Source organism: Artemia franciscana, chromosome 11, assembly GCF_032884065.1.
Source record: "Artemia franciscana chromosome 11, ASM3288406v1, whole genome shotgun sequence".
Taxonomy (NCBI): Eukaryota; Metazoa; Arthropoda; class Branchiopoda; order Anostraca; family Artemiidae; genus Artemia; species Artemia franciscana.
In genome coordinates this window covers 28,240,550-28,265,082 of record NC_088873.1, presented here as the reverse complement: position 1 = coordinate 28,265,082, position 24,533 = coordinate 28,240,550, and the positions used below count along the sequence as shown (strand labels likewise).

The 24,533-nt window shown below is 35.1% G+C and overlaps 1 protein-coding gene and 1 long non-coding RNA gene across 6 annotated transcripts in view; one reads left to right on the top strand and one right to left on the bottom strand.

Annotated features, from left to right (window-relative positions):
• The window catches only part of LOC136033055 (uncharacterized), a 142,130-nt gene extending 139,029 nt beyond the window's left edge, over nucleotides 1–3,101 (bottom strand). The window contains exon 1 of the long non-coding RNA XR_010618845.1: nucleotides 3,038–3,101. This is a non-coding gene — a long non-coding RNA (uncharacterized LOC136033055). The remainder of the gene's footprint in view (nucleotides 1–3,037) is intronic.
• LOC136033052 (uncharacterized) overlaps nucleotides 1–18,821 on the top strand; it is a 342,211-nt gene extending 323,390 nt beyond the window's left edge. For 2 of the 5 annotated variants that reach the window (XR_010618844.1, XR_010618843.1), the window contains 2 exons: nucleotides 7,230–7,367; nucleotides 16,794–16,832. Coding sequence is in view for 3 of the 5 variants with exons in the window: in XM_065713633.1 (XP_065569705.1) it covers nucleotides 7,230–7,367; nucleotides 16,794–16,912 (257 nt within the window). In the remaining 2 variants the exon portion in view is untranslated. Of the gene's footprint in view, nucleotides 1–7,229; nucleotides 7,368–16,793 lie in introns of all 5 variants that reach the window. The other 3 variants (XM_065713633.1, XM_065713632.1, XM_065713634.1) reach the window with 3 other exon arrangements.
• Nucleotides 18,822–24,533: the final 5,712 nt, after the last annotated feature.

Below are 24,533 nucleotides of genomic sequence, written 5' to 3'. Positions count from 1 at the left end.
GATAGAAATCTTTTCAGACTATACGGGTTTATTATTCAATGTGTTTTTCAGTACTGAATAAGCGTTAGATGATGAAATAAGGCATAACTAATTGCTATTTGTTTTAGTTTGTTTAAATAGCAATCACAAGACTCGAAAATAAGCCCTTAATTAAGCTACTTTCACGGTTAATAACGGACGCAAGAAAGGGTCACTTGTCAAATGCACTAACGGAATAGGACGCAAAGGAATTTGCAAGATTTCGTTTTGTTTTGACGTTGGGTTGTTTGACTGTTCGTTTTGATGCCTGATAGGTCTGCTGATCGGTAGAGATGCTGGGAGAAAACATTGGCGTTTCTTGTTTTTTAATATTGGTTTTCCAAACTTCACTATCACATCATCTAAATAGGAGATATAGATAACATAATGATAACAATAGGAGATATAGTGTCCGATTATTTTTAATACATTTAACTGTCTACCAAAATCGCTTGACACTCAAGTTAAAACACAAAGAAGTAAGGATTTACGTAATTTTTCGATTCTATAACCAACATTTCATTGAGAAGATGAATTTTTCTTGCTTACCCGTAAAAGCTCATTTCCGTCTGATAGTTAGAATGCTTAAAAATTTTAGGGAAAATATTACCTACAAAGCAGGTTCATTTGTGGTATTATTGAAACATGGAATAGCATAGAATAGAATAGTACTTTATGAACAAGAAAACTGTCACAACTTAAAAAAATGCCGAACTTGTTGCTTTCTGTCAGCTAGCCTACATTGTACATAAAAAAAACATAAGCACAAAAGTACAATATATAAACATAGCCTACAGCAATGAGCCCAACTTGCTTGTCAAATAAAATGAGTACGATGAATAAAATGAATAAAAATAAGTACATAAGTACACAAACATAAGTGCGTGAGTAAAAAGTAAGTCAAATAAGGCTTGTAAAATGAAATGAGTACAATGAATAAAAAGAATAAAAATAAATACATAGGTACACAAAAATAAGTACGTGAGAAAAAAGTAAGTAACATAAGTAAAATGAATAAAAATGATTATACGATAAAAATGAAGAATGTCAGATAAAGATTTTATGTCAGATAAAAATGGAACATCAAAACTAACACATTAACGATATAAATGACACATTAACATGATGCATTACAAATTTCATTTATTTATGATTTCAACAAACACTGGTACAAGCTTAAAAAGATGATTGATTTCATGAATGCATTAGCTAATGTAAATACGTCTGCCTTAAGATACAACGATGATAAATCCCATAAATTTTTACAGTCAAATTTTGCCAGAACTCTTTTTGTAAAATCACATTCATTGTGAGACATTTGCTCTGAACCTGGATCATTATAAGAAGCCTGCTTTTTTGGTTGTATTTTTCCCTCAAACCTTTCAAAACCGTATAAACAAGTATGCAAATATAATTTTATCAGTAAGCAGGAAAGGCTCAACTTCTAAAGGAAATTTTTGCCATAGGTTTGAAAAATTATTAGAATTTTCGATTCATTGTTTTTGAACTAGGGAGTCAAAATATTTTGGTATAAAACTAAATGTATCAAAAAATCCGACGCTTTCTTTTCTATTGTTATGATTATTCCACGAGAAATTTAGTGAAATATATATAATAGGGTGGAGTGGAAGTCATGCCATGTCCGTGACTAAATTTCGTGTCTGTAAATTTGCAAATAGATTCTCATGTATTTAAGTTTTATTTGTCGTTCCCCATTTAAGGAGGAATGCAATTTCACAAACGATCCCAGAAAAAATGAATTTATATTTTTCTTGGAATGGAAAAAGAGCTGCTGCAGCTGCAATATCATTTCTAGGGAAAACTTGTCATTTTTCTCTAAATATTAAGGCTGTGTTTTCAGAAATTATAATGAAAGATCGAAAATTTAAATATTTCGTCACTTGTGATAATTCACTTAAATGTGTTATAATGTCATGCAAACGAACATACAGTATGTACTAACATAAACGAATAAATAAATCTTAAAGCAAACTAAATTTAAACTGAATATGAAATTCAAGCATGAAATGACCAAAAATCCCTACAAACAAGATTCGGGCTTTGTAAAAATCAATACAATCAAGAGTTAGGTTTTGCCTACTTCTCACACTGTGAAAGCCTAAAACCTTTTGCGTCACTAGCGTTTTCTGTTTCTTTTCTGTTATTCTAGGTTTTTGTTTCCTCTTATCTTAAGTTTGATATGACCTTTACTTTTCTTTTAAAAACTTCTCTTACGGAAAGTTTTTTAAAATTAATTCTATTAAAAATGTATGTCTCCTGATCTGTGATCAACTCTATTATATTGGACTCCATCATTTTTAGTACTTTGTCATATGAGAGAGAGGGGGTTTTTAGGCAGCATTTGGTTTAGCCTTATAATGATCAAGGATAGTAACACTAAACTTCATAAATGCATCAGCTAATGTAAGTGTGTCTGCCTTGAGATGCAATGATGATGAATCCCATACATTTTACAGGTAAATTTGGTACTTGTGTATTATTCAGAACACACTCAATAAGTGAAGTAATGTTCTTTAGAGAATACTCCCAAATGTCTGTATTTTATTAGTCTCATTTGGATCTTCTACTCTTAGAGTCAGAATCCTTACACTACAATTATTTGGGCCGGGGGTAGCGAACTATTATCTCTCCTGTCAGTCATAACAAAAAAATAAATGAAATACCAATAGGCTAGAAACAAACAGCTGAAACAGAAAAGTCTGGCAAATAGTTTAAAGACAACCAGAGGGGGAGACCCTCAGTCAGTAGTAGGCTATCCTATATAAAGCAAGAAAAGCAGATTCGAAGCAGGCACAGGCACTGCTCTAAGCTTGTAAGCAGGATATAAATGGGTTGATAAGCACTCAAGCAAGCTGAGTCAAACCAATTTAAGCCAAAATTGAATCACACACCAAGTGTACTGGTGTTAGGGACCCCAAGGAGAGAACCCATTGTAATTTTAATCAATAAGCCGTGTTCACGAGCTACCCCAACTAGGAAAAAGCAACATTAAATTTACTTGATATATATGAAATTCAATTCGTCTTTTTCATTCAGTGGTATTAATAGCGCAAAAAAACTTCGATTTCTTCAACATCGCTTTCATTACACGCTGACAGTTTCAGCTTAATACCATGAAACGTTCCTGAAACATTTCTGATAAGTCCTCTTGAGAACCTTTGTGGGTGTAGTGTGTTTCGATTTAGTTTTATATAGTTTCTATATATCCAAATTTTGTCTCCTTAATACCCTTACCTTCTATTGCGGTAATAGTAGCAGTAGCCTCTGCTTTAGTAGCAGTAGTTGTAGTTGAAGCAGTAGCATTAGAATGTAAATATTTGCTTTTGGTTAGTTCAACATCTCCCCAAGTCATATCTGATTGAAATTCACACACCAAACTGCTCCTAAGATATAGCTGTTACATCCTTAAGACAACCTACATTCAAAGGGCGTATTATGATTCAGTTTACCTTCTCCCCTCATAAATATTTTGAAAATTTCACCTGCTTACCCTTAGGAATATATGTAACAGCATTCTCAGCAGTGCTATACGTATTGCTAGAAAAAGTATTAAAAATAATAGTGGTAGTGCTAGTACCAGCAGTAGGCCTAGAATCAACGTATTGCCTTTTGCCAGCCAAATATCCCTCTCATCAACTCTTGGGCGTTTAAGCTTAATACAATTAGCCATTGCTATAACAATGCTTAAATGTCCCTTTGATAACCTGTTTTTTCATATACTTCTTGAATTTTTCATCTTCGTACTTTTAGCCTTACAGGCAGTGGCAATAGAGTTAAGAGTTGAAGGAGTAGTTGCAGTAGAAATCAAAGTAAACAAGTTAAAAACAACGATAACCAACTTGCAGAACTTACAGCCATCACCGCGTAGATATAATTTTCCCATAAATGAGTATATCCAAGTATAAAAGTAAAAAAATGTTATAATAATCAGCTTGCTTCGCTCACAGCCTTTTCCTGGGGCTTGGAATAGAGTTCAATTTCAGAAGCATAACCTATTGGAATTTGGACTATTTGGAAAAAAAATGGCTATCTCGAAATTTTGATTGGATGCAATTGGGGAAAAGAGCGGTGAGAAACGGGACAAGCGGGAAGTGGACTGGCTGCTCTTAGAATACTTTAAGAAATTAAACTTTCAACTTCCAATCAAATGAGCCCCCCTCCGAAGTTAATACGAACATCCCTTCCACAAAAACCTTACGTACTAACAATGGGAAAATTACATAAGTTACATACCTTGCCCATGAGCTTTGGCAGTTATTTGGATTTTTGACTATTTTAAAAAAATAGTAATTTCAAAATTTGGATCTAACACACTTAATTAAAAAAGCATGCCAGGAGAGGGAGGTGGTTACCCTCTGGTCACTTTCGACTCTTAAAAAGGGCAAAGGAAATTTTATTTTCCACTCGACTGTACTTCCTCCGAAGTGTATACGACCACACCTTCAATAAGGACTCCATATGTTAACTAGGTATAACAAGCATAACTTATAGCCCTTTGCACGAGGACTGGAGGAGGGCTTCAAACCTGGTTCTCTGATAACTTGATAACTCCTGTCTATTAAAAAGCATCCAAAACTTTTAGTTTTTCATCAAATAAAATTCTTCCAAGGTTTATATGACCACCACCTTCATAAAACATGATATGTCCCAGAGCAACCCTTCCCCCTGCTCTGAGGATCGTGTCAACCCTGAAGGCATTATTATATGAACTTTGTACTGTTTTGAACAAAATGGCCTCCTGGTCAAATTTCGTTTTGGCCAAAATGGCCTCCTAGATCAGATGTATTTGGGGAAAGGACGGTGTGGGCGGGGTCTTTTGACTCTTCAAAAAGGAAATAAAACTTTAGATTTCCCATAAAATTAGCCTCCTTCAAATTTCATACGACGAAAGCATCAAAGGAATTTGGGGAGAGAAGGGTGTCAATTTCAATTTCAAATTTTTTAAAACGCTTGCACTAGACTTCGGGGAGATCTGTTGACCCCAAAGTTTTTGTTATCTGCTCTTTGGGCAATTTTCAACAAAATACTTTTTTTCAAAATTTTGATCGGAATCATTTGAGAAAAGGAGGGCAAAGGGGCTTAGATGCCCTCTGATCACTTTATTCTCTTTAAAAAAGTAAAACTTTCAACTTCCAATCAAATGAGCCACATCCGAAATTTTTTGTGACTATGGCTGTCCTATTTCAGTTTTTGTGTTTGTTTTAAGGCTTGATTTTCTATATCTTTCTGAGGTTAGATTTTTATCGATATTTTTCATTACTCTACATTGAGGACGGTCAAGCCGAGGTCTTGATAAAATATTTGCATTGTAATCTGCGTTATTTTTTCATAGCTGTTCTATCAAACAGTTTGTGGCAACGGACTGTTGAATAGTAATCAAAACTCTAAAAAACGTAAATGGATACCGATAGATCTATCAAAATAATCGATATCAAAATCATCAACTTGTGATGTATCCATCGGATGTGAATTCATTTTATCCAGCGGTAATCGTACCGGCCCAGTGGCCCCCCTAGAATACTGGAAAAGGGCTCATTCAAACGGAAATTGAAACTTCTATTGCCCTTTTTAAGTAACCCAAAAGATTGAAGGGTAACTAGGCACCTTTCACGCCCTTTTTGCCTAAATTTTTCGGTAAAATTTTTTTAAGTCTTTTGATAGCTATTTGTTCATCATAGTTGAAAGGCCCAATAACTGTGCCTTTGGATATGACATGAACCCCACAGCCCCAGGGGAAAAGTGTTCAAGCTATTAAATTGGCCCATTGCTTACGCATTGTATTTATTATTGGGAATAAATGTATATAGTATGTAAAAATAGTATGTATTTGTCGGGTGGGGGAGCACTTTGTGGTTTTTCCATTTAGAGAGTTTCCAGAGGGTGAACTTGTAAGGGGAATTTTACTTTTGGGGATTTTGCAAGAATTTCTATACAAAATTATTTTTATATGTCTTCCTTTCTCTTTTCTGTCTCAATTTTACGCGTAGGGTTGTTACGAGTAGTTGTCCAGGGTAAATTTTCACTGGGATTGAATTTTCTAGAAGATATTTCCGTGAAGATGGGGATATTTCCTTGGTGGTAGGGCTAGATTTCCTGACACTATCTAAAAAACGAACAAAAATTTAATAAAAATAGGGTTTTTCAATAATAAAAATAAAATAACAAACATAATAAAAATAACACCAATGAAGATTCAAAGATAATATAAAAATCATACCTTAAAACAGACACAAAAACTAAAATAGGAAGACCCACTTGAAATAACGATGAGAGGGTAACTGAATGAAAATACATTATTTAATGGCAATTCAATCTTTCAGTTTATGTAGAGCATTGAATGAAAAAAAAACAAGCTTTTTTCAACTGAAAGTAAGTAGCAACATCCAAACATAAAGCGAAAAGAATCTATTGCATATATGAATGGGGTTGCCCCCTACTCAACACTTCTCTATTCGTGTTAAAGTTTGAATTTCGTTCCAATTCTTTAAGAATGAATCCACAAACACAAAACTCAAGTGTAAAGAGCGAGCTGTTGAAGAGGTACAATTATTCGTTTCAATTTCTATTTTTCATTGAGAGTAACTTTTATTCGTTTTAAGTTTGAAGTATTATAGTAAAAATTATTTCTTATCACTTGGTGTTTTAATATGTTTTTTTACTTTTCTTTACAAAAAATAATGTTTGAAAAGGATTGCTATAAATTAATAGCTCTAATAAGTTCACTAGCCAAGACTGTTCTATCTTGCCTAGACAGAACATAATAAGATGCTCTGTCTTGGCTAATAAGAGAGTCAGTTGTAGGAATTTGATGAAATAACTTACATCATAATTTTAGTTGAATCGGATTTCTAATAAACTAGTTCCTCACTGAAAAATTACCCCTGACTAAAATATTTATGAAAAAATACAACTTAGAAGCGTAAATTTGTAAAGTGTTAAACCAGTTTTTAACCAAAAACTCCAGTTGCTTTTTTCTATTTAAGCTTTAAAGGGGGGACAGGGCTAATCTCATATTCATACCCAAACGTATAAAAATATTGATAATCTAGTTATCACAATAATAGGAAAATATATTTTTCTTGTTTTATTATCTTTCATAAGGACAAATTGTTTAAAAGTACCAAGTTTAAGCATGTTCTATAAAAAACACTTGTTCTATTATCATTTTATGATTATATTGATTTCGCTAGGTGGATCGTCTGCACCCGCATCATTGATGCCATCTAGAAGAGGGTCAAGAGCGTATGCTGAACTGGGGCCTCCCTCCTCCCTACCAGTATCTCGTCGCTCTTCTTTTGTTGGAGAAGTTGAAGAAGTTTTTATAAACAGTATGTAATCATAGTTTAAACTTAGTAAAGAGAGAAGTCTCTCCTGTGCATTATTTGTTACTGGCGCTTCATATTTGATGGATCATCATAAAAAGTGGGGGGGGGGGTCCCATTTGACCGCAAATTAAAAGTGTTAAAACAAAATTTGTAGCTGAGACTGACTCACACAGAGCGAGATTATGCATTGCTTCCAAAAGCTTAATAAGGCATTTTATTTTGGAATGTGGGCAAGATTTAAAGGATAAACGAACAAACTGTTCAATTTCAGGCATGCCTTTATCCTAAAGTAATAACTTCAAACACACTTCACATCTTTATAACATGATTTTTTGGAATTAAAACTTTTAATTGGTAGGCTATATAAAACTAAAAAAAATTACGATTCTTTTTTCTTTTTTATTTTAGGAGTTAGAGAAAAAAAAACTGCAACCAAACCAACCCTTCTTTCCGTAATTGATATTAACAGTTTGAATCTATTTATCGAGATGAAACTTTCTGAGGTTTTTAAGAGGGCAAACGTTCAATTAAGTCAATAGATTTTTTGAGTTTAGGCATTCACTTCAAAGTAAAGAGCACACCAAAACTTGAGATATGTATTTTAGTATCTCAAAGGAAATAATAAACTGAACATTTCTGTCGGCACGAGGGTTAAACCCCACTCTAAATTTTACATTTTTATCAAAGCTATTTAAATATTTATGGAAAAGCTCTAAGGACTCTAAACTGTGTTTCCAAATACAGACCAAAATAAAGAGAATATTCGTTATGTAAAAGGTTCAATGTATAGGTTAATGGTTTCTGACAAACAGCTAAGATATTTAGATTGCTATGTACTAAACCATGAAATATCCAATCTTCGATATTTACTGGAAAATAAAGAGCAATATCAAAACATAAAATATGCTTTTAATTTCTCTAAAGATGTTATAGACTGAACATTTCTAATGATACTATAAGATAGTTCAGTATACAGATTAGCAGATTCTGACCAAATAAATCCAAATTTGGATTATAATGAGCTAGGCCTAGATATATCCATGACCAAATCAGACTTGTCAATCACATTTTTCGATAATTGAGATGACCTAACTGTGGCATTAGATTGAATCATAGGACATACTTACCTTAGACCTTAGTTCCTCCAGAGCCATCGGCAGCGCATAAGGCGTCGACAAAGCCTTTCCATTCGTGTCGCATTGGTGCTGCAGCGATGATGTCTTCCCATTCAGGTATTAGTGAGGTGCCGGCCGTCCTCAGAGCTCGGTCATATGTTCGTCTCAGTGTATTTTTGGGGTGGCCTCTCTTTCTTCAACCGTCTGGCTTCCATTCATATGTTGTTCGACGAAGGCAGCTCTCTTCCATACGAAGAACGTGTCCCAGGTATGTCCATCGCCTTTTTTTCAACAGCTTAGTGACTGGAGGTTGACCTGTTTTTCTGCGTATTTCTGCATTTGTAATTTTTTGCCAGCTTGTATTCAACATTCTTCTGAGGTTCATATTTTCAAAAGAAAGGATCCTTTTTTCAAGCTGGGTGTTTATTTTCCAACATTCACTTGCGTAAAGGAAGACTGAGAGTACATAACTGTTGAAGAGTCGAAGCTTCAGTCGCATTGAATATTTATTACTTCTCCAAATAGGCTTCAATCTATTGAAGGCATCTGTAGCTTGTCCATTTCTACGTTTAATCTTGGTCGAGATATTTCCATCACAATCAATCCAGCTACCCAGGTACTTGAACTCCTGGACTTGCTCTAGATCCTTGTTTTTGCAATGGAGAACAAGTGGCGAGGTGGTGATGGCCATGCTCTTCGATTTGTCAATGTTTGTCTTAAGCCCAACATTCTCTGCATTGTCGGTAATAGTCTCAAGTAGCTGCTGCAACCGTTCTTTAGACTCTTCGAGAAGGACAACGTCGTCCGCAAAGTTCAGATCGAACAGTTGCTTGTTGCTTACTTTTACCCCGTAGCCTGATGCGAATCTCAGGGCATAATCCTTTATAATTATAAAGAGCATGGGGGAAAGTACACATCCTTGACGAACACCAGACATGATCTTGAAAATCTGGTTGTACCGTTTTCGGTCTTTAAACAACATTCCGATTCTTCATAAAGCGCCATAATCATACCTACTATTTTCTCAGGAATTCCGTAGTATTTCAAAACTCTCCACAAGCAATCTCTGTCAACTGAATCAAATGCCTTTTTCAAAGTCAATGAATAGGAGGTAGAGCTTCTTGTTCCATTACTTTGATTCTTCGACAAGCATTCTCAGTATAAATATTAGATCAGAACAGGATCTCCCAGTTCTGAAACCATGCTGTTCTTGTCGTAGAGTTGCCTCTAGTGCTTTCCGCAGACGATGCAAAATGACGGAGGCTAATAGTTTGGATGAGACAGGGAGAAGATTGATGCCTAGAACAGTTATGGCAGTTCATCAAGTCTCCCTTTTTGAAGAGTTTGACTATAATGCCTTTGCTCCAATCTCTTGGGAACTTCCCTAAGGTCCCAAGCCAAATGAATATGCAGGTACTAATTGAGTACTTCAGTATTTCTGCTGAAATGCCATCAATACCCGGGACTCGTCCATTTTTTAACTTCTTTGCTGTATGCATGATCTCCTAAGCACTCGAAGGATCTGTATTGATGTCTAAATACATAAAAGGGATATCAGGTATGTTTTCTTGATCACAAGTTCTCGGTTTATTCAAAAGTTTTTCGAAATGAGAAGCCCATCTCTCGTCAATTTTTTCTGGATCAGATATAATTGATCCATTTTCGTCCTTGACAAGGGTGATTCGGCTGCTTCGTTTTCCTACCATCTCTTTTGTCAATTGGTAGACAGTCTTGGAGTCACCCTTCCTAGCAGCTTCTTCAGCTAAAGCTGCTCTCTTTTCAAGGAGCTGTCTCTTGTCCTGTCTTGCACTCTCTTTTACCTCTTTGTCTTTTTTTTTGTATAATTGTTTTGTTGCCAGCTCTGAACACCTTGTAGTATCTATGAGCATGGTTTGCTTGAGTGCCTTTCGTTCGTCAATCAGTTTCCATGTTACGTCAGAGATCCACCTTTCCTTTGGTTTCTTTAGGAAACCTAGTTTTTCTTCGGCAATCGTCGTGCATGTACTTTTTATTTTCTCCCATTTCTCTTCGACGCTTTCTGAGTCATTTGCCTCATCAGCCAAGGCATCAAATTTGTTCCATATAGATATACATAAATCTCTACGTGTTTTTCGATCCTGTAGCTTGTCCGTGTCGTACAGTTTCTTCAGATCTTGCTGTGTCTTCTTTTGGGCACGTAGTTTGATCTGTATGTGGGTGATCATGATCATGTGATCCGACTGGGCATCTGCTCCTCTATACCCAAGCACGTCTAACAGGCTTGTACGCCACCCTCTGGCAATCAGGAAATGGTCAATCTGGTTTCATGTTGAACCGTTTGGAGATGCCCATGTGTACTTGTGCACATTTTTATGCTCGAAGATTGTCCCACCAACGACAAGGTAAATACTTAGCGCGAAGTCTACCAGTAATGCACCATTTTTGTTAATCTGGCCAAGTCCATGCGGTCCTAGGACTTCCGGAGAGTACATGCAATCGGCTCCTACTTTGGTATTCAGATCACCAACAACACATAGAACATCATGTTTGGGGACGTCTTTTGTAACAGCTTGCAAGGTTTCATAGAAGCTATCTTTGACATCATCATCCGCCTCACTGGTGGGAGCGTAGCACACAATGACAGAAAGCTTAGTGGGTGTTGTAGCTAATCGTGCAAACAAGATCCTTTCGTTTATTGGAGTCCATTTGAGCATTGTTCGGTATGCTGCAGGGGACATCATAGGTCCTAAGCCTGCCTGATGATGGTTGTCTTCTCCGCTATACAACAGTACATATCCATGATCCAGTATTTCTTGGCCTACACCTTTCCAACGTATTTCGCTTAGGGCCAGTATGTCAATATTATATTGCTTCATCTTTCTGAGAACTTGCTCAGTTTTTGATAGCTGACTCATAGTTCTCCCGTTCCAGAAACCGATTTTTATTGGTTGTTTCGCAGTCAATAATCGTGCCCGGGGGCGTGCGTTTTTTCGGGGGGGAGATAATTCATCCGAGGCATTAATCGACGTTTCCGTTGCTAGGGCAATTTTACAGGGACAGATAGCAAACCTGTCGCCCAAACCTCCTCCTTCATCCTAGCTTGGGGCAGGCTTACATTTTGTTGTTTGAGACAACACATAATCAAATTCATTGAGTTGAAATTACAATAAAACCATTAATTAAATTAAACAAATCTGTTTTGCCCTCATTTGCAATTTATTAGATCGTTTAAGAAGCTTATATCTCAATTTTGACAATAAAGGTAACTCCATACACAATACGTAAGCTTTGGATCATATTCATGGCCCTCATTTTATTATATCAAACTTGTCAATCACTATTTTTAAGTATTTTGAGATGACGCATTTGTCACAGTAGAGTGATTTAGTCCAAACCAGGAGTTATATTATGTAAATACAGGGAATCTATTTTATTAGCCAAATTGACACATTTTCAGATTGCAAACACAGTATTAAGCATATTACACTTTTTTCATATATAAAACAGTCAACAACACAAACAAACAGTATTTACTTTATCTTTGACCATTGAAGATGCACATGACACGAAATCAACACTTCAAATGAAGACATTTTTTTAAATAGGTTTAGAAAAAAGTTTTCAAATCAAAGACACAGGAGAAAGTGTCCTCAGCAACGGTTCATCGAGAAGAAAATGTAATTCCGTTTGAAATTTATTCAAATATGAGATTCACAACAAAGGATTTTCTCACAAAACAAATATATATATATATATATATATATATATATATATATATATATATATATATATATATATATATATATATATATATATATTAAGATCATATTAGTGTAAGATGTTTACTGTAGTGTTTTTGTTCCAAATTTTAAAATGAATTTACGCATTCAAGAGTTCATTTTTAATACTGTTTATACAAATGCACGAATATTTTGACGATTCAAACGTAATTAATAGTATATCAAATTAAGAAAATTGAATCATTTAATGTCAAATCTTCAAACACTTCAAACGAAAAAGACACTTCCAATGAAATTTTCTAAACTAGATTTAGATTACTTATGTAGAAGCCAATGTATGACCTGACCACTATCATATGTCTACTACAAATCAAAGAACCCGGAGAAAAAATCCTTAACACTGAGAAATCATTGAGAATAAAATATGATTCTGTTTGAAATTTTATTCGAACGCAAGATTTACAACAAAGAAGTTTCTCATAAAACAAATGTAACTGTACACATGACAGTTCATACTGGAGAAAAACCATGTAAATGTAAGATGTAAACTGGAACATTTTTTTCCGGTTTGTACACCCATTCGAGGGTACATGCAGGGTAAAAACCTTATAACTGCAAGATCTGTACATATTACATATTACAAGGAATATGATGTTTCGTTCAAGGGACAAGACCAAGAACCTTTGGATGACGAATTCTAAGCACTGGCCAAGTTTACAGAATAACCACTTTGTTTAAGAGCAAAAAGTGCTTCAAATTGCCAAGCAAGAGTGAAATGATGTTCTATTATAAGTTAAAATATTAAAGTATATTGTTTGTTCTTAAACATTTGTTTTTACTTAATCTTGAACAAAATATGATGATTGGTCCCACTTACATCATTGATTATCTCACTTTTATAGATTTCTGGCGGAAATAACATGGAAAGTAACAGGAACCCCTTAAATAGGATGATGTAATAAAACGGATGGGACAAAAATTTATCTATCATAAAACGATACTTAGTGTAGCGATTATAAAATGACGGTTAAGAACGATCAAAGAATTCAATTAGAAAAATTCTTTATGTGTAAGTGTAATGCATGCAATGGGTATGTATTCATACTTTTATTTATTCAATGAATAACCAAGGTGAATTGAAGCCCTACAGGAGCACTGGAAATTCTGAGGATGGAATAGATTCAACACAAAAGACAAGACATGTAAATACTTCTGATTTATGCAAAAATTAAATGAACCGATTTTCCGAAGTCAAGTGAAAATGATAAAGTAAAAAATAAATAAAATAAAAAAATCACGTTTTTTAACTGAAAGTAAGGAGTGGCATTAAAACTTAACACGAACAGAAATTATTCCGTGTATGAAAGGTGCTGTCCCTTCCTCAATACCTCGCTATTAACGCTAAAAGTTTTTCATTGTTTTACAAAATAGAGAAAGTTGAGAAAGAGTAAAACTGAGTCAAATGATCCACCAAACAGTTCGTGGTACCGAACTGTCGTAAGAAGCGACCCGGCTCAATAGAAACCAAAACTCTAGAAAACGGAATTTTGATACCAATAGTTACATCAAAAGAATCGAATTTTAATGATGATTTTAAATATATAAATTACATCAAGTTTAGTCTTACCTATCAAAAGTCACGAGCATGAGAAAAATGTGCCTTATTTCAGAAAATAGGAGGAAACACCCCCTCAAAGTCATAGAATGTTAATGAAAATAACACCACCAGTCAAGGTTAATTTTATCCCTTTGATTGCCGTTGTTACTGTCTCCCATTTATGCTACACCTTTCCGTGCATGTGTGTCCCTTCACAAATGCCGAACTAGAGTCGTACCTGTTGGAGGTTCTCGCTGGGGAACACACGCAGGTTGACTACGGGTTGACTTACTTGAAAATTTTCCTCTCATGGCTATCACTCGACAATGCTGAACTAGAGTCAACCCTCTCATGCTAATTCACGGTGGGTTGGGTTCAACCTGTTGGTTAGGTTCTCTCTCAGGTTAATTCACGGTCGAGGAAGGGGGAAGCAGTATATTGACAAATTCCTAACTATAGGAATATTGACAATATTCCAAGCTCCTATCTACACAAATGAGGAATTTTGTTTTTTTGCCAGAAAACGGATCTCGGATGTGTGTTTATTCGTTTTTGTGTTTTATTTCCGAGGGGTGGTCGACCCAGTTGTCCTAGAACCTCGCGAGACGTCTCATTCAAACGGAAATTAAAAGTTATAGTGCCCTTTATAAGTAACCAAAAAATTGGAGGGCATCTAGGCTCTCTCCCACGTACATTTTCCCCTAAAGTTACTGGATCAAAATTTGAGATACCCACTCTGTTCAGCCTAGTCAAAAACCTAATAACTATGTCTTTGGGGACGAGTTAATCCACAAGAGTCCTCGGGGGAGGGGCTGCAAGTTACAAACTTTGACCATTGTTTACATATAGTAATGGTTATTATGAAGTGTACAGACGTTTTCAGGGGCACTTTTTTGCAATGGGGTGGGGTGGTTTGGGGTAGGGTGTTACTTGGGTGGATCTATCCATGGAGGAATTTATCATGACGGAAGAGAATTTCCATGAAGGAGGTGCAGGATTTTCTAGCATTATTTAAAAAACAATGAGAAAATAAATATATTTTTTTTACTTGGAAGTAATGAACAGCATTCAAACTTATGACGAGCATAAAATATTACGTATATAAGAGGGTTCATCTCCTCCACAATACCCTGCTCTTTCCGCTAAAGTATTTTTAGTAATTTCAACTATTTATTCTACGACCTTTGTGATTTTGGGGTCATTCTTAAATTTAAAAAAAAACTAGTTTTTTAACTGCAAGTAAGGAGCGACATTAAAACTTAAAACGAACAGTTATTATTCCTTATATGAAAGGGGTTATCCCCTCCTCGACGCCTCGCTCTTTACGCTAAAGTGTTTTTATTGTTTTAAAAAGAAGAGTTGTGACAAAGGGTCAAACTTTAGCGTAAAGAGTGGGGCGTTCAGGAGAGGACAACCCCTTTCATATACGGAATAACTTCTGTTCGTCTTAAGTTTTAATGTCACTCCTTACTTACAGTCCTTACTTACTTGTTTTTTTATTGAAAGTACCCAAGTCCAAGATATACTAAAGAAAACTGATCTGTTTCTGTAACATATCTTTTCAATTATATATATGTATGTTAGTTTTGACAATATCTCTGCAGATGCTAAATTTTAGCTTGGGGGGGGGGTGAATTGAGATCTGGGGGTAGTGTCACGTTCCCCCAAGCCTAATAGCAAGGTAGGCACCTGCTATTGAGGCCGTGATGGCTTCGGCCACGTAAAAAATCAAAAGTCACGAAGTATTTCCATCCCTGTGAGCAATAATGCCCCTTTTCGTCCACCTTAAATTGTGTAGTAAAAATATTATTCAGATCGTATTCACCTAGACTTTTGCTAATCCAAATTTTGGCTGAATATACAAATTTGTTCCATATTTTATTAGAATTCAACATTTTGATTCTTAAGCTGAAAAACGCAAAATTTGGACGCTAAAAAGCGATTTACAATTACTAATTAGAACAATCTAACTGCAAGAAACCGGGGCTTTATGGGATGGGTCACCAAAAAAAACCCCGATTTAATTTAGAGACCTATTGAAACCCAACTAAAGTCAGGGGGTCAATAAGACTTGATGTTTGAGGTAAAACAAAACCTGAAAAAAAAGACAACAGAATGTAAAAAGAATTAAAAACGGAAGAAATTTACTCGTGTAAAAATGCTATAAATCGGACAATTTATTTTTCTTGTTCATTAGACTCTCCAAGAAGAGCTACAGCAGAGACTGCTGAATCACTTTCACTGTCACTATTTGCTGGTGGCATGTTTCGTAAATTTGAAATTTCATTAACCGATGATTGTGATCATTGTCTATGTTAATATAGAACTTACGTTACTGAAAATAGCATTCCAAGTAAAAAGGAAAATTTTGAACGGAAATAAGCAAAAGAGCCGTAACATAAAACGTAACATTAACCATAACGTAATGATGGCTTAAAGATGGTTTTAGTAACCCTAGAATCATTTAGCAACATAAAACATTAAAGGTCGTTTTATAAAGCAGAACATTGATCTAACTACAGAACTATAAGTAGCTTTTATAGATATTTTAATTATTAAAATACCCTTTAGTACTTTTCATGGACTAGTTAAGATTTTTAATTAATTATCAATAAGTTTCTTTATGAGAGCCCACTCTTTTAAGAGTGTTCTTTTTAATTATCCAAGTTAAAAAAAAAAGAGAAAAAAATACTGCGCCATTTCCAATTAACTTTCGACTGAATTTGTGTAAAAGGTAATTTTGGCACTTCACCTGCTCATGATTATGGATGGCTCAGAAACGTTCAGCACTAACTCCCAAAAGTCAGGAAATTGAGGCTGTTAAGCAGTAAATAACGATTGAAATCCTTTTTTCAATCACTTCTAAACTTTTTTGTTCTAATTGGTGATTATTAAGCTTTTGCTTAATGTTCAACCATTTAAAATTAATTTTCTCAAAATTAAACTATCTAGCTGTTACTCATAGTTCATTGCGCATAGTTCAAAATTCATTTTTCAGCTCAGCAAGACTTTCTACCAGCACCAAGACCGAGAACAAGGAGCTTTCGTACGACTGAAAATCAAAACAAGCTTCAACAAGGAGGGCACTTAACAAGAACAAGGAGTTTGAGGGAATGAGTATATTTCAAGTCTCAAGAATTTCAGGGAGTGTTGAAAACTTTTCAAGTTTAAAAGAATAAATACTTCTCCAAAAAAAAAAAACTTATCAGCTGCATTAGGTGGTTTTTACATTGTTCTGAATTTATGCTACTACTGGTACATCCTATATATTTTTTGTTATAATCAAACTGTCAATCTTTGAAAATGTTTCTTCTTTGAAGTGTTTTCGAGTGTTCCTTAATATCCGATGCTTTATTTAGCTAATATCAGATACCATATCAATTGTGTAAATACTTTTGTACTTTATCTTTTATTGTCTTTATATTAGATGTAGTTTTATTGATGAAAAGGAATGTGCTTTTAAATGTTGCTTATCCTTTTGTCGCTTTAAATTTACCTGCAAATTTGAAAGCTGAATATTTGCATTTCAAAACGTGGCAATATGTCACAGAAGAGTTGGCAGGTTACGTCGGTAGAACCCATCAGAATCTAATAGAACATCTGCAAAAGCATTGAGGTGACATAACCAAGGCTCTAAGTTTTAGTAGCACTCTAAATTCTTTTAAGTCTGCTCTAAACGGCCATGTTTTTGATAACCCCAGCCAAACAATTCTTTTCAAACATTTCTTCCTAATTATAATTGATGTCCGTGTGTGGAACAGTTTGCTCCTTAGTCAATAGAAATTAAATTCAAGGTAAAGAATGATATTTCTTTAAACGGGGATAGGGGGGAGTTTTCACTCAATACTTTACACACAAATTTAATTAAAAATCACTTAAGAGATTATATTAAAAAACCATTAGTCGATGTCAGTAAGTTTGTCACTACTAAACCTTTGAGTTTAAGTGCCAAAAAGGCAAGAATAGCATTAAAAACATATTTGAACTTTTATTTCACCTGAATGAATTGCCTTGTTTTGTTTTCTTTCATCAATCAGTCCCAGTTGAACTTCGGTGAAGTAAGGATTCTGGTACTCCTTGAATTTAAATTCTAGATTTAAAAACAACATTTTACTGTTTATTTCGTTTTATTACAAATATTAATGGTTTTCTAAGGATAGCCCTTGAATATAGGGTTGAAATATTTATTTGGGGTTTCACTCTTTTAGAATTTCCCTATTGTTATACCTGATATTTTTTTAATTAGGAAGTAGTTTTTAAAGCATCGTGCCGATAAAAAGGAAATAATAAATATTGTGTCTAAGATGGGTATTCACCTGCTATAAATTATTTCAATTTATTGATATTATTGTTATGTTGTCATTTCTAATCCTTGATTGAAATAATTAATACTATGTTTCAGCATTTACGACTGAATTCTTCTTTTTCTTATAACAGGGAGGGATCGTTATAATGCTTAGACAGGTAGATTTTTTTTTATTCCTATATTCACGGCGCGGGGTACGTAAAGGTATCTGATATGCCGCTAATCCTGTACGATGCTCCAAAACTTGTCAATTTTAAACGTCTGTTGAACCTTGTTTTGAAGGAGTCAACTAAGAGATCTCTTGTCCATTCAGTTTCACCTGTGGTTTGAAAGCAGCCAGGTTATGCAGTTTGTGAACAAAACACTAAGTGACTTATGGGTTGAGAAACCATATTATTACTATTTGCCCATATTGATAGTGTATCTACAGCTTTTTGGGAGGCTGACTGTAAGCATAAAGGGTCTCTCCCCACAACTACAACAGCAATATCGTCAGCATACAGAAACAGCTCTGCTCCAAGGACATTTTCCAGGCTCATATCATGACAATACACCGAGAAGAAAAGTGGGCTTAGAACAGATCCTTGAGGGAGTCCAATGTTATAAGCTTTTCTCTTAAACTCTGAGTAGGAGCCACCCAAGGAAGCCTGAACCTCCCGACCCATCAAGAATTGGTGGATCCAATTTACCAGTATATTTGGTAAACCCATTATAGGTAGCCTTCTGATTAGTTGCCCCACATCAACTCTATCAAATGCTGAATCCATGTCTAGAAATATTACATGGACAGCTTTTCCTTTTTTGAAACTAAGTTTTATTAGATGCTCTAGTCTAACTAGGCATCTGTGGTGCTTCTTCCAGGTAAAAAGCCAAGCTGTTCGATTTGGATGGGGTCTGATAAAGGGGTTAAAATTCTTTGTTTTATTACCCTCTTAATTAGTTTTGCAACACAAGAAGTGAGAGATATGGGGTGGAAAGGAACAGAGGCGCCATTTGGGAGGGGGTCAGGGGTGGGCAAATGCCCACCCCAGATTTTTCAGGGGGGTCCAAGCTTCCACCACAAAGGGCCCTTTGCCGGCCATAATAATCCATTAAGTCCAATATAATCCATTCTGTCCAATTAATTTGAAATTACTGCACGCCTATTTCTTTCACCGACGTATTGTTTACTTAAATAAGAAAGTTTCTCGCTGAGGAGATCCAGCCTTTAGTCGGGTTGAATTTTCCACTTTCGGTTTAATCACTTAACCTCGTTGATTATGATCTTTGATGTTATAATTAATCTTGAGGTCAGTGTGGCTGAGTTCCGCATTGGGTTACAGTACATTTCCATGTAACACACGGGATTTTTACTGAGAAAATGAGTTTTTACTTCGAATATTCGATCAATGTGCTGCCAAAACTCGCATTTTTTCTTGAGTGAAAGTTGGGGGGGGCCAAAATGGAGTTCATGCCCACCCCAAGATTTGGCACAAATGGCGCCTCTGGGTAGGAATCAACCAGCATAGGGTCATTGCCTGCCTTGAGAAGTGGGATCACTATTGCCTTATTCCATTCGGATGGTATTGCTGACTCTATGACAGATCTGTTGAATAGCTCTGTCAGCAGCTCAACAAATGAATCTGGCAAATTTTTCAGCATCAAATAGTGAATTCCATCAGGGCCAGTTGCACCAGGCTGGAACTTTGAAATGCTGTCTTTAACTTCCAGGGAGCTAAAAAGGGGAAAGGGGGCAGTACTATTTTTGGGACTAGGTTGGTGGGGTGTGGACTGTAATGGAGTAACTACATTCAGAAACTTTTCTAAGAAGAGATTAAGTTTACCATTGGTTGAAGATTCTGTGGACCTACCCATCTGTATTTCTGCAGAGATGGGGTTCCTTCTTTTTTTTGCCTGAAAAAAATCTGGAAGTTTCTCCATAGCTCCTGAATAGGAGTGTTGTGGCTAAATTTGTCTTCAATGAGCCTTCTCCATCCATCTTGTGTCTCAGCTTTCAGTGTCTTTTTGAATTCTGCTGTCTTTTGCTTAAAAACTATTTTATTCTCAATTGAGGGGTATCTAGAGAAATTATTTTTTGCTTTTTTCTTCTCTAGATAGGCTTTCTGGCATTTACTGTTCCATCCTGGAGTAGAATTTTGTCTTTTTGGATGAGGTTGTTTGCAGCCAAATATTCTTTCTGAGGAGGCTATGATAGCTGAAGTAATCTTATTAGACAGTGATTCCACTGACTCATCACTTGTCTTAATTTCCAAAGCCTTTTGGTCTAAGTTGTGTGTCCAAGAGTCCCAGAGTTTTCTTGGAACTTCCACAATTTCACTGGTTGGTACCCTGCCCTTACTGGGTTAATCTCCAGTTTCAATGATATAATCTCATGATCTGAGTAAAAGTCACAGGGTTTCTGGATTTCTACACTATTTGCCGTATCTGTTGATGTGAAAGTGAGGTCAATGGTTGAGTACTTGCCTGTCTGTGGGTTCAGCCGTGTATTTAGGTCTGTGGGTGTGACAAGGGACAACTTATTGTGGGGCTCCAGGATGTAATTGGTTAAAGAGGTAGCAATTGATACATTTGATGCAATTGATACTCTTGATACATTGCAAGTCCAATTTGATCTATTAGAGAGTGTGCATGCGATTAGCATTGCTAGTAATGGTTGGGTTAGGACAATAAGTAAATTTGGAATGTAGGGATAAAGAAACCATTAACAAAATTCACCAAGTATTGGATAAAGTAGGTGAAAATACGCACATTGTCAGTAAGGCAATGAAAAGGGAAGAGGATGAAGTTAATCTTGGTTAGTCAACTGATGGAAACCAAATTAAAAACAATAATAAATGAAAAGGACGAAGAGCAGATGGTAAATATGCTTTTTTTATATAGTTTAGCTAGGATTCCTTGTTGTCTTTTATTATGCTCTTTCAAAATTGAACCATTCCATCCGTGGTAAATTACATTTTGACCCTTTGAAGTATAAAAAAGAAACTGGCTATTGAGAAAAATTGCCAATCGTAGCTGATTCAGGAATATCAATTATCATTTTCAGTGGCCTTAAGAGTAAAATGCTATTATGAACACAAATTTGCAGAATTTTTTGAAAAGAGCCAGAAACCTTTTAAAAATGACATCAGTTTTCCAGTAATGTCGTTTTCGAGGGGTTCAGACTGTTTTTTTAGAGCCTTTTAAAAAATTGCTTTTTTCTAGCCTTTTTAAAAGCTCAAAATGTGATTTTCCCAAGAAGCGACTATTTAGTTACAAAAGAGAATATTTAGTGAAAAAAAGGCATATAGTGATGTGTTCAGTTTCATCCTTGCTTAATTTTGGGAAAAATAGCGTATTTACCGAGCAGATCAAAGAAAATATCAATAATACAATTCAATTCAGACCAACAGACAAAATTAACCTGGATCACACCACAACTACAAATTTTGGCCGATGTTGTTATAACTTCTATTGCTTTAAACCATAATAATATTTTCAAAAGTATGGAATATATATAGCCTAAAGTGACAAAATTTCTTCTACACTTCGCTGTGGATCTGTCCAACTCAGTAATGGCCATTTTGAGAAAAATGGTATAAAAGAATTAAAAACACTCTTAGAAAAGATTAAGAAAAATATCCTTGCCATAACTAAATATATTTATTTGAATTTGATAGAACTAATTTTCCTTGTTAAGTCACCACTAAATTTTCAAATAGGGTAATGGAAGTTCAGCCTCCCACGCTCGGGAACTATTTTTAAAACCTCTAAAAAAAACTTCGACAAATAGAAAAACGTGCAATTAAAACCATCATAGCCGAGTAAACAATGATAACATCAGCCACTTGACAGAAAAGAAGCGAAAACGGCAAAAGCAAATATTTTGGCAAGGACCTCCACCAAGCTCTCTTCAGTGCTCCAAAAAAAGAGAAAAAAATCATAACTTTTGATACGGAAAGCTAAACTTCTGATGTTATGTTTAAATTTTTCTTAGTTTTGTTTTTCTATTTTTTGAGCACTGAGGATGGCTAAGTATTTCCTTTTAAATTGGCTTTCCTTTTTAAATATTTCCTTTCTTTTTAATATTCCTTTCTTTTTAACTTTCCTTTCCTTTTAAATATTTCCTTTTTAAATTTTAAATTGGATGGCTAAATATTTCCTTTTAAAATATTTCCTTTTGCCATTATTGTTTCTTTTCTGTCGAGTGGCTAAAATTACCATCTTTGTTGGTAACTTTTGATGGGTATGAAAGTTAAACATTTGAAATCATTCGATTCTTTTTATGTATATATTGGTATTCAAATTTTGTTTTTTAGAGTTTCGGTTACTATTGAGCTGGGTCGCTCTTACTACAGTTCATTACCACGAACTGTTTGATTAAGCAAGAATGAAAGTTAACACATCACTAGATGCCTAGACTCTTTCGAAGCTAAACAATTGCTTCTGGGAAAATCACATTTTGAGCTTTTATAATGACTATAAATAACTTAGTTTTTTTTAAAGGGTTTTAGAAAAAAAGCCTTGAACCTGTCAAAATAGAAATCACAAGAAAACTGACGTTATTTCTGAAGGGTTTCTGACTCTTTTAAAACTTTTCCGCAAATTTGTTTTCATAATAGCAAACTACCCTTAAGGCTACTGAATATGGTAATTACTATTCCTGAATTAGCTACAATTGGCAGCTTTTTCTCAACACCCAGTTTCTTTTTATAACTTTAAAGGCTCGAGATGTAATTTACCCCAGAAGCGACAGTTGAATTTTGAATGAGCATAATAAAATGCATCCATAGATTTTCATCCTAGCTGAACTAAATGAAAAATTGCATATTTACCCTCTGTTCTTGGTCATTGTCATTAATTATGCCTCTTAATTTGACATCCATCAGTTGTCTGACCAAGGGCATCTTTATCCCCTTCCACCTTTATTTCTTCACTGACAATGTGCGCATTTTCACCTATCTTACTCAATATCTGGTTAATATTTTTTTTCGTCCCTACATCTCAAATTTGCTTACGTCCTGACCCAACAAATTACTAGCACTGCTCTTTGCATGGACATTCTCCAATAGTTCTAATTGGATTTGCATTGTATCAAGAAAATAAGCGAACATAAACACATAAATCTTCACAGGAATGAACCTAAAGGGAAAGAGGCAAGAGGGTCAGCCTACTCTGGGCGCTGGATTGTAGGAGGCACTAGCTCGTAAGTCAATATTCGCTTTCATTAAATAAAATTAAAACCCTAATTCTCCAGTTCGAGAACAAACCAGCGCTTAGGAATAGTGGATAGGCATGGCATTGCTTTGGGAGCGATAGATATAAAAGAGGGGAAAGGACCCCCTAAGAAATGTTTATATGTAATCATACTCGTAGGAAATTTTTTTCAATTAGCTTAATACTCTTCCAATATGTTTGGACAGGAGGAGGTGGCCTAATCTGAGAAACTTCAAAAGTTAGTTCCAATTTTATGACAACACCAGTGGAAAGCGCATTTCTTAGCTTTGAACTCTATAAGCAGTACGTGTTTGCAGGATTATAAAGCGTTGTAGTTGGGACTTTTATATTTAGTAAAACATATCAGTAGTATAGCCACATGGCTTTCCATGACATACCTATCCGCCTATGACAAGACATCCCTATCCCTAGATTTAAACTCATGCCTATTTTGTCATTCTGAAAAAATCCAACAGGTATGTCTTACGTCACCAGGAGTGTTTGCTTTTGCTTTGTTATGTAATAGGGAATATTTTCAAAGTAACGCAGGTCTATGTTGCATCAAAAGGAATGTTTACTTTTGTGTGTTATGTCATAGGGTTTGCTTGATATGTAATAGGGAATTTTTGAAAAATAGATCATGGTCTAATATTTACAGGCAAAGGTGACGTAATCGTGCGTGAGTTACTTCAGTATTAAAAAAGAGTCTAGTGTGTCACCATCAAGGATATTAGTCTCTAGTAATGGATACTTTTATTCTCTTTGGACATTGAAGGCACAAACGATGACGAAATAAAACCTAGAGTGCCTAATGCTGCAGTGGAAATTACAAGGAGTTGTCGGCTAAACCTAGAATGGGACGAGATGTTTATGCGAAATATTATATTATAAAGCAAATTCAAGTTGGAACAACAGTCCTGCTTTGCAGCAAAAGTGAAAATAATGCAAATAAAAAATTACAATATGTATTAAATGCATTGGCGAAACATAATGAAGACAATGATCTGAATCAATCTATAAAAAAGGAGTAAGTTTGGTTATCAATGAGGTTCTTTGTTAAGCTATAATTGATAATGAGATTGAAAGGATTAAAAATGACTGGACTTGAGAATCAAAAAACATGCGGAGTCTGGTGACATTGGAAAAATGTTTCATTCTAGATGATGATTTTCTAAACTTATTTATATAAAGTAAAATATTTTCTCAAAGAATACTTAACGATGTAATCGAAAATGAGTC